At 47.2% G+C, this 10,843-nt stretch overlaps 1 protein-coding gene across 1 annotated transcript in view; it reads right to left on the bottom strand.

Moving 5' to 3' along the window:
• Window positions 1-255: 255 nt before the first annotated feature.
• FBXO36 (F-box protein 36) overlaps window positions 256-10,843 on the bottom strand; it is a 90,735-nt gene continuing 80,147 nt past the window's right edge. Inside the window, exon 4 of the mRNA XM_045867796.3 lies at window positions 256-2,912. Coding sequence (XP_045723752.1) covers window positions 2,724-2,912 — 189 coding nt within the window. The 3' untranslated portion in view covers window positions 256-2,723. The remainder of the gene's footprint in view (window positions 2,913-10,843) is intronic.

Here is a 10,843-nt window from a genome sequence, read left to right as displayed (position 1 = left end):
TTCCCATCCTTCACTCCAATCATAATCTCTGTCTGGGGCGCCTGGGTGGCTCAGTCCCTTCAGCATCCGACTCTTGATTACAGCTCAGATCATGTTCTCAGGGTCATGGGATCAAGCCCCATATTGGGCTCCATGCTCAGCACAGAGTGTGCTTCTCTCTCTCCCTCTTCTCCCCCTGCTCTCTCTCTCTCCCTCAAATAAATAAATAAATAAATAAAATCTTTTAAAAAATTCATAATCTCAGTCTCGGTTCTTGAGTCTACCCAGTGCACAATAGTTTGGATTCCATCATAACTGGGGTTGAATGCATGTACTATGCTAACTTGTTCAGGAAAAAAAAGCAGTAACGGAACTTGATAGTAAGTAAAATATATTAATTTTTTTATTTTATAAATTTTCACATTTGCTGTTGTTCAGTGGTTGTTCTTACAAAACTAAACATATAAATCATCAGAAAATATCAGCATTTTGCTTTTACTATTACAAGGGTAAATGAGAACAGAGTAGAAACACTTTTGACTTAAAAGATGGGAAAGGATAAGATTATAAATGCTGTGGCATTTCACTCTGAAATGGTATGTCACACACAGAGCAGAGTAATTCGTCCACATGAAAGCTGTCTGTGGAGGCAGAGAGGTACTGCTATCTTCATCCGATGGGACCGCCACGTGGAATCTAACATGGAAAATGAGGCTGAAGAAGAGGGGCAAAAATGTTTCAACCGTTGAGGATACCAGTCCCCCACAGGATTTTAGGTTGGTGGTATTCGTTTGTTTTTCTTTTTCTTTTGGACCAAAAAAAATTATAATCGGGTAATAAGGCACCCAAATTATTAAGGCTAATAATCACTGGAATAATAATAACCTGTGCTGTTTTAATTATTATCAGCAATAGCCAACGTATCAATAACTCATTTTTCATTGTTATTTACCGTTAGCATCTATCTTTATATTATAATATTTTCCGTAGATAGTTAAGAGTTTTCAAATGGCCATGTTTGTGTTTTTACTGATTCATGTTGAATCTAGAACGTCTTGTCTGCCCATAAGCTTTCGGAGTCTCGGTTAGTTGATCAAACAGGACATATGAAATGCTTAAGCTGTTGACATATTTGCATCAATGTTACGAAGGAGCTGTGACTTCATATTTATTCAGTTATGTTGCATACCAAACCGTGCATACACACGGTCGTTGTGCACACAAGGTATTAATCGATGTTCTGGCCCTGAGTGAAGTTGGGGACTTTGGGGAGAAACAAGGCTGCAGGATCTGCGCAGAAGTGCGTGCCCCCCCGGCCTGCCGGCGGTCACCTGCATCACCCTGCTGGAGGCCCTCCTGGGTGGCGAAGGCAGCCCAGCTCTCTCACCAATTAAACCTTTGCTCTTTGCTTGGACTACATCCAGACCCAACTCTGACAGGCTCCTCATCTGCCTGGAAGCCGACTGCGCTCGATTTCACAGATGTCGCTGGAAATATATGACTGAGTTTTAAGGGGGTGAGTTTTAAGGGATGGGGGTTGAAATCTGGTTTGATACGAACACAGGTTTAGTAAAAAAGATCCCTGAAGTCGAGGCTCCAAGCCACTCTGCAGGACTTGAGTGGGGAGATCAGCCCATGTCGGAGGCCTCAAGATAACACAGGAAATTCCCTGCACGGGGAGCAGGTGGGGCATATGTTATTTCTTCCGGGCACTGAAGTGCAGGTTGCCGGGAAAGAAGAAATGGCATAAGGTGATGGGAGGTTGACAGCTACTTTTTTCTGTAGCCTAAAAGGAGTCACCAGATGATTTGCTGCTTTGAGTGTCATGGGTGGGGGGAGTACTTTATCCTCAGGAAAGCTTGGGAAGAAAACAATTTGTAAATTACCCATTCAGGGAGCCGGAGTTTCCTACCCTCAAACTGTACTGTTTTTACCCCTCTTCCAAGTTAATAGACTACAAACCGCACTTGGGTTTTCACTCAGTTAACCCACAGCCTGAGATCTTAAAAATCCCTGGGGTAGAAGGGGTAGCTTTCCACATTCCTGGGGGGACTGGAAATTGGGGCAGCATCTCCCTAAGGAAAGTTTATAGGCCTTTTTGGCAATGTGAAGTCCGGGGAAGCTGGACTCTGGAGAGGCTCAGTGAGCGCAACAGTGGACTTGGCTCCAGCCACACCCCAGGGCCAGATCCGAGGCGGTCCACGTGCAGGGACGGAGCCTGGCATCCAGGGGCCACATGACAGGGCCCTGAGTCCAAATGTAGGGGAAGAGCGCTGGGAAGGCGGCCGTGCCCACCAGGCTGCCTCCCGTGGCCCCTGCCCCCCGCTGTTTCCCGTGGGGACGCGGAGCCCCCTCTATCAGGCCAAAATTCAGAAGCGCAAGTAATCCTTTCAAATGCCTAGAGCAAAACAGAGAAGGAGTAAAAACCTGCGGATAACCATTTATTTTTTGTTTCTGTACAGCAGAAGCCTCTTGTTCTTACGGGTGTCACGGGCTTTCTGTCCCGCAGCCCTTTGCTGGGGCCACGAACTGGACCCTCCAACAGGGGGACCGTCGTGGTTCAAGCGAGGCCCCGCCTAGTCGGGTTGGGCTGCAGGGTGTGCAAACCCGGTGTGCTTTTCCGATGGCTCCTTGAATCAGCAAGTTCAAATCTGAGCTCGTAGTCGAAGGAAACGGGAGAGATTTGGACACGGAAGGGAACTACACCCAGGCCTCGACCCCCCTGCAGGTGAGAAAACGTGTCCCTAAAATTTACTGTTTATCTGGCTCCCTTGTCTCTGTTTCCTCTTGCGGAGCTGCCGCTGAAGCTGCAGCTTGTTGGTGAAGAACATCTGCCTCCAGCCTATGTCCTCGGCCAGGGCCCGCATGTCCGGCGTGATGGTGTCGCAGGCCGACTGGACTACCTTCTCCCACAGCTCGTCAGACATGCACAGCTACGGGCGGGAAGAGCCAGGGGTCGTTACGTCAGACACAAGTACAAGGCATCTACTCACTCGCAACATCACCGCCCAGTGTCTGGGGCCTGTAGGCAGCGGGGGAGACGCGATGTGCACATGTGCACCACGACCCTCTCTTCGTGGGGGAGAGACGCGGGCACGAGCGGCTGGAGGGCAAAGCAATCCTGGATTCAGGGCATAAACCAAGGCCCGATCTCACTGAAGGCGAAAAAGGCAAGAGAGCTGTAAATAGTACATATACAACATTGGGTTGGTTGTTTTTTGTTTTTGTTTTTGTTTTTAAGATTTTATTTATTTGTCAGAGAGAGAGAGAGCGCACAAGCAGGGGAAGCTGCAGGCAGAGGGAGAAGCAGGCTTCCCCCGGAGCAGGGAGCCCGAGGCGGGACTCGATCCCAGGACCCCGGGATCATGCCCTGAGCCAAAGGCAGACGTTTAACCGACTGAGCCACCCAGATGCCCCATATACAACATTATACGGTTAATTTATATATGCATTATATTGTTCATTTCCAATGAACCACCTAACAGAGGCTGACGACAGTGCGGTCGACCTACCTTGCATCCAGTGCTGCAGTAGCTTCTCAGGTGGGAGCGTTGCTAACTCCTGCTAGGCTTGCCTCCATTTTATTTTATTTTATTATTACTATTTTTTTTTAAAGTGGGCTCCACGTGGGGCTTGAACTCTCAACCCTGCGATCAGGACCTGAGCTGAAACCAAGAGTCGGTCACTTAACTGACTGCACCACCCAGGCGCCCTCTGACTTCCCTTTCATCAGTTCCATTCAGTTGTCATTATTCGTGAAAATCCAGAAGTGGAAAGACGTAGGCATGGTGGGCAAGCAAGAAGGAGCCCAGAGTCCCTTTAAACCCCTAGTGCCCGAGCATGCTGGCCTGGCTCCTCCCTTCTGCTCGAGCCCCTCTCAGACATGCCCCAGCTGTCTGAACCTCCACAACATCTTCTCTTACAATGAGGCGAAGAAAAGCAAGAAGCCTGTGGACCCCTCAAAGATCAATACCTCATGGAGCAACGGCTAAGGACAAGAAATTTTGTGTTCAGGACCGCATTTATTTATGTATGTCTATTTATTTCATAAATTATTTATTACAGTCAAATAATCCGAAGGAATCTCATATGGGATACAATGATGGAAGGGAAGGCATTCAGTCAATTTACACACAATGTTGCTGAAGAACCATGGTGTGCAAGGAAGGCAGATCCATGTCTAGAATAGGGCCAGAATCTGGGAAGGACAAATTGCTGCTTCCTCCATGATGAAAAGTCTGGGGTTACTCACCTGCCACCAAGTTACTGACTGGACCCCCCTGGAGTACAGCCTTTATTGGGGGCTCAGTATTACCCTCTCCTGTGGCAGTAGCCGGATTTATCTTGATAGGAGGAGGCTACTGTTGAGGCTACACACAGGCCCCATCTTTGCCACGGGCCATTTTGTTTATGAGCCCAGCAAACAGGAGGGTGGCTGGGGAAACATGCTGACTGACATTCACAGAGCAGAGCATTTTACCCATCTAATTACTGAAAACCTCCTCTGCATTAAGTGCCTTTTGCTGAGCAGTCACATGGGACACAAATATTGTTATCCTCTGGCTTATGCTGAGAAGTCCATCCAAATACCTCTTCCCTAGGAATCATCACTAATCTCCAAATCTAGTTCTTTTCAAGACTTTGACCATCTAGCCCAAACAGTAGCCTTTGCCCAGGAGAAATCCAAAAGCAGAACAGTTTTCCTACAAACAAATTCTTGTCTTTACCCTAAGGCCCTGGGGGACAAGCTGTACTTTTCCTTGGGAGGCGTGTTGCAGGTCTCAGCAAGGACCCAGACAGGCCCCCCACCCCCCCCACCCCCGCCATGTAGGCTGCAGACATTTAGAGCATCATCGAATCTGCTGGCTCATGAGAAGCCAGTGGCACGGCTGCTTACAACACAATCCGGACCAGCGGCTGCACCCCACTTATCCCTGGCGGCTTTAGGGCTACGTGGAGAAGCACACTCAAATTGTGTATGTACCTTGAAAACTAAAAAAGACCCACAAAGATCCATGGCCGCTTTCTTATGGTAAGAAGGAAATCTAAGGCGCGGGATCTTAGGTAATTTATTGAGATGGCAGGCCTCTCAATTTTTGTGCAGTTCGTCTCCACCTCCTTGGCATACACATATCTTGCCTGAGCATCCAAGGTATCTGCTACCTCCTGCTCTTCAGCATGATGTCATCAACATTGAGCAGCACATAGGAAGGTGACAGGATCAATAGATCTGTGATATATGACCCACAGCCAGAGAACCAACATCATCCTGATGCAAAATGAAGAAGGTATACTGTCATCCCCATCAGGGGAAAGCAAATCTATTGTGGTGCTCTTAGTGGAAAGTCCAGGAAGACACGAGGATGGTGCGTGACAGGGTGGTGGCAAGGGAGGAGGTGAGAGATGGCCAGACTGTAGGTGTATTTTGAAGGTGGATCTCCTAAGACTTGTGAATGAATTAGATGAGAAGTAAGAAGAAAGGGAAGAATTAATGATGAGCTTTTTGGCTTGAGCAGCTGGGTGAATGGTGTTGCCAATGACTGAGAAAATAAGACTGTGGGAGAAGCAGAATTGGTCAATAGGTATGTGGCCGGGGGAGCAGGGGGGAATATCAAGAGGTCTGGTTTTGACATATTAAATCTGCGATGTCTATACTACATGTAGGTGGAAGTGTTGAGCATGCAATTAGACTTAAAAGTAAGGAGTTCAAGGGGGCAACCTGGCCTGGAAACATATGTTTGAAAATTATCAGTGTGTAAATACTGTTTAAAGCTCTGGGATTAGATGCTATCACGTAGGTGTGACTGTAGAGAGAGAAAAGGCCCAGGGAAGAGCTCTAGGACATTCCAACAAGAAAGCAGTCAGAACATACTGCATGGAGCACTGGGTGTTATACAAAAACAATGAACAGTGGATCATTACATCAAAAACTAATGATGTATTATATGGTGACTAATATAACATAATAAAATAAAATTAAAAAAAAAAAAGAGAGAAAGAAAGCAGTCAGAAAATAAAAAAAGTTTCCAGCAAGGGAGACTGAGAATAAGGAAGAAAACCCAGACGGAAATCCAAGGTCTCAAAGGCTGCTGAAAAGACAGGAATGTAAAACTGGTGTTTTCGCAAGATTGTGTGCAAATGGCAACCTTAACAAGAGGTTTGGATGGCACAGTGGGGACTGAATGCCTGGCAGCGTTGAGTCCAGGAAAGGACAGGAGAAGAGGAAGTGGATATAGCAAGTACAGTCACTCTTTTGAGGGAATTTTGCTTGGAGAGCAGAATGGGGAATCAGGTCAAGGCTTTTTTTTTTTTTTTTTTATGTGCTGATGGAAATGATCCAGTAGAGAGGGTAAAACTAGTGACAGGGACAGCTGCATGAGCAAAGTAGCGGAACAGAGGCACTGAAATGCACAGGTGGAAGTGTGACCGTGGATAATGAGGAGAACTTCTTACTGGGACAGGAAGTTCACAGGGTCGATGGGCAGAGGGATGAGGTGCCGGTAGAAGAGGGGAAGGGACGATGAGGCAGTCCTCTGGTGACTGCTTCGGAATCCTCCGTGAAATGAGGCCACAACATCAACTAAGAGTGAGGAAGAAGGAGACTTCAGGAGAGAGAAGAGAGTGTAACATGGACAGCCTGGAAGGCAAAAGAGAGTAAGAAACTCTGTTTCTAAGACAAAAGGTATTTTATGTAGAATGCTGTCTTTGGTTCTGAGTCGGTTCTTAATGCCAGACACATGTTCAAAAAATATGGTCCCAAGAAACACGGAGAAAGAGGAGAAGTGAAAGGATGAAGCTCTCTTGTTTCTAATGTTGAAGATGTGAAAGCAGGGCACTGTGTTCGAGATGGCACACTATTACGGTCCTGCCTACGGATATATGGAGCTTGATGTGTGCCCTGCTCCATTCTGGATATCTGGTTTGTCGCAGGGCCAGAGGTACGCAGCAAATATTGCATCTGTTCCCCTCCCCATGCCATTTCCCGGCCCTCTGCAGTCAGGGGGCTGCAAAGTAGTTCTGGTCGGAGGGCTAGGAGTAGAAGTGCTATATCCAAACCCAGGACGTGAACCTCCAGCTGTCTCTTCCCTGCCACAGTGTCTGAGGAGACCACACATTCCAGATGGTGCAGTACAAGACGGCGGCATATCCGGTCCCAGATGGTCCCCTGAGCATCCAGCCCTGGCCAGCGAGAGGTCAGGAGAGCAGTAGCCTTCACCCCCTAACCTGTGGGCTTAGATATAGTATGAATAGCACCACATTGAAGGGTTGATGTCCCGAACGTTTCAGAGAGCATGGTGAGTGGGGAAGCCCAGTGGCCTCCCTTGTCTCTGGGAGGAAGGCCTAAGCGATTACCATGAAGCCCCCTCCCCCAACACACACAATGTCATGTGTGTGTAACCGGAGCTGGTGTCCACTCCGGCCCTGGACACAGTCCTGCTCTGCCTGTTGCCACGGCCATCTCTACCTGTCCCGCAGAAGCTGCACCCCACCCTGAGTACCAGGATTGGAATCCAACCCAGCATTCAACAGCTGTCTGAAGGGGAAGCACGGGTGCCCCTGATTTCTGTCCACCGACCGTGGGCCACCATTTCAGCCCACCTGGCCCACAGCCCGCCACCTACTTCCCTCCCTGCCCCCAGCCCCAGGCAGCCAAGCATTCCCATTAGCACCCCCCAGCCCCGGGGCCTGGCCTTGGCTCTGTCCTGCCTTGCTCCCCTGCATCCTAACTTCCTTCTGGGGAGGGGGGAAACATGTCAGCATCATCTCTATTTCAGGACACCATTACATTCAATTTTGAGCAGAAAGCAGCCAGGACTTTTTACTTTTGCACTTTCCTATATTTTTATGTTACTCTAAAAGTACTCTAATAAGGGAAAAGAAGGAATTACAAATAGAAATGAATAGTCTAAGAAGGCATAATCACTTAAGATCCTTTCTGCAGAAATATCAAAGCAAAAAGTATTACACATTCACATCATGGATACTATGACACAGCAACACTGAATCTTCCGATATTGACAGCCCACCAAACATCCTGATATCAATCAAATCACTTGTTATCTTCAACAGTCCTTCAAGGTCTAATTTCTCTGCTCGGATCACAACATATTCTAAATATAAGCAACAAAGGGAAACTCTTTGAAAATGTCTTAATATTGAAAAATTAAATGGATCTTCTGATCCTCCTTTAAAAGATTTGAACTCTAACACCAGAGTAGATGGCTACCCCATTGCCGGCACGATACATTTCAGGATATCAGTGTGTCTCATATAATGAAGATGACTGAAGAAAACTGAGATTTAGGGGGAAAGAAAAAAATTCTCAAAAGAGAGCTGAAATTTCCATCAGTGTAACTTCATTTGTGACTCATATTTTATACTGGAAATATTTACAGTTTGTTTTATATTATAAATTGGTCTACATAATACCCCCACTTAAGATGCCCAAACCCTGGGGCTCTTTGCTTGGCAGATGCCAGGCTGAGAAACAGAAGGTGTGCATCCTGACTATGGTTCCAGTTATTTGATCCAAGGCACAGCTAATCGTGGATTTAGCTCCCCCTCGTGGTGGTGCATGAACTTAACACACATGATGCTATTTAAAAGTTTAAAGGGATGCTAGGGCTTATCCACCAAAGACCTCTCCTTTTGGGCGCCTGGGTGGCTCAGTTGGTTAAGCAACTGCCTTCGGCTCAGGTTATGATCCTGGAGTCCCTGGATCGAGTCCTGCATCGGGCTCCCTGCTCGGCGGGGAGTCTGCTTCTCTCTCTGACCCTAACCCCTCTCATGTACTCTCTCTCATTCTCGCTCTCTCAAATAAATAAATAAATCTTTAAAAAAAAAAAAAAAGACCTCTCCTTTTACAAATGGGGAAATTAAGGGTCTGAAAGAATATGGGTGGGGCGCCTGGGTGGCTCAGTCGGTTGGGCATATGCTTTCAGTTCGGGTCATGATCTCGGGGTCCTGGGATCGAGCCCCTTGTCAGACTCCCGGCTCAGTGGGGAGTCTGCTTCTCCCTCTCCCTCTTCTTCTGTGCTCTCTCTCACTCTGTCTCTCAAATAAATTAAAAAATCTTAAAAAAAAAAAAAAAAAAAGAATATGAGTGCTGCCCAAGGCTCCTAGTGGGTAGTGGCTGATCGAAGAACAGAACTCTGTCTTCGTCTGATTTAAACACCTCCCAATACCTGTACACAGTAAAGGTAGAAAAACACCCCCCCCACCACCACCACCCCCAAGCTTCCAGCCTTTTAGAATCTCTTGAGACCTTTTATTTGTACCATTTTAATATCAAATTCTTGGGCAGCATTCAGAATTGGGTTGCTGTAAATACAAGCAAACACATCAAGAGCAGAGATGCTGGATCCATCCACCTCAGACCTGCCCACCTACCAGGGTGTGGGCCTCGAATCTCTATTTTCACCTGCTCCCCAGGTGCTTCTCCTACTTGGCCAGTCTTGGGAATCATGGTCATAGGGAGTTTGTAGCTGTTCCTGAGTCACGACCAAGATGAATATGTTTATATACCAGTCACCATAGTCTTGCCCTGTCTGGGCTTCAGCCTTTCGACTAGCTGCAGAGGTTCTTCGGGTCTACTCAGCTGTAGTTTGCTGAAGAAGGTTAGCATCAAGGCCTGGTGCCACCTGGGCCAAGCCGGCGGGCCCCCAAGCAGGTTCCCTCCTAGCAGCATTACCAGGCAGGAGTTTGCAGCAATCCCAGGGCGGGCCCTCAGGCTGCCTTTTTCGTATACCATGACATGGGATTCACCTTTCAGGGGTGTGCTCGTATTAGCCCAGCTCCCAGAGGATGTCTCTTTGTTGTTCACCCTGAGAAATACAACCACCCAGCAACCAGGTTTTCAGGTGCTCATCCATGGAGGCTCTATGATTGGGTCAACATGGAATCAGAGCAAGAGCAGATGGTGGGAGTTAAAAGAAGTGGGTCGAGGGCGCCTGGGTGGCTCAGTCAATTAAGCGTCTGCGTTCAGCTCAGGTCATAATCCCAGGGTCCTGGAATCAAGCCCCATGTCGGGCTCCCTGGAATTGAGCCCCATGTCAGGCTCCCTGCTCCACAGGGAGTCTGCTTCTCCCTCTCCTTCTGCCCCTCCCCCTGCCTGTGTACTCTTTCTCTCCCCCAAATAAATAAATAAAATCTTAAAAAAAAAAAAAAAAAAAAGAGGTGGGTCAGAAGCAGGACATTCCTGGGGAAGGTAAGAATATAAGTAAATGCCAAAGGCCCAAGAGAGCCTACCCAGCACATGAGAGATGTCCAGGAGAAAAGCCAGCAGAAAATACTGGAAACAAAGATGGGTCAGGAAGTGAAAGGCCTGAAACAGGCCCTTTAGATGTGACAATGAAGGGGTTACTGTGAATGAGGCCAGGGATATTTAGTTATATTTCTGAGGCATGGACAGAGAGGGGAAAAGGGAGATGAGGTAGGCTGAGAGTAGACTAGTGGCTTTGGGAATTTAGGATGCCAAAAGACCAGTGAAATTTTTAGAAATCCAACAGAACAAAAATTAAGAACCAAAATAAGGTTACTAACTTTTTAATTTTTCCAAGTAAGGATAACTTGTTAAAATGATCATGTTTTAAGGCCATTATTTCATAAAAGAAGGGACATTTTGGGGTGCCTGGATGGCTCAGTCAGTTAAGCATCTGCCTTCGGCTCAGGTCATGATCCTGGAGTTCAGATTAAGTCCTGCATCAGGCTCCCTGCTCATCAGAGAGTCTGCTTCTCCCTCTGCCCCTCACCCTGCTCTCGTGCTCTCTCTCACTCTCTCGCTCTCTAATAAATAAATAAAATCTTAAAAAAAAAAAAAGGACATTTTAAATCTCCAAAATAGGAAGGCCTAACCTCCAATAAA

The sequence above is a fragment of the Mirounga angustirostris genome, unplaced genomic scaffold (assembly GCF_029215605.1).
Source record: "Mirounga angustirostris isolate CCGP_5_RB_7025 unplaced genomic scaffold, mMirAng1.0.hap1 SCAF_3, whole genome shotgun sequence".
NCBI classification, from domain to species: domain Eukaryota; kingdom Metazoa; phylum Chordata; class Mammalia; order Carnivora; family Phocidae; genus Mirounga; species Mirounga angustirostris.
This window is presented reverse-complemented; position numbering and strand designations above follow the sequence as displayed.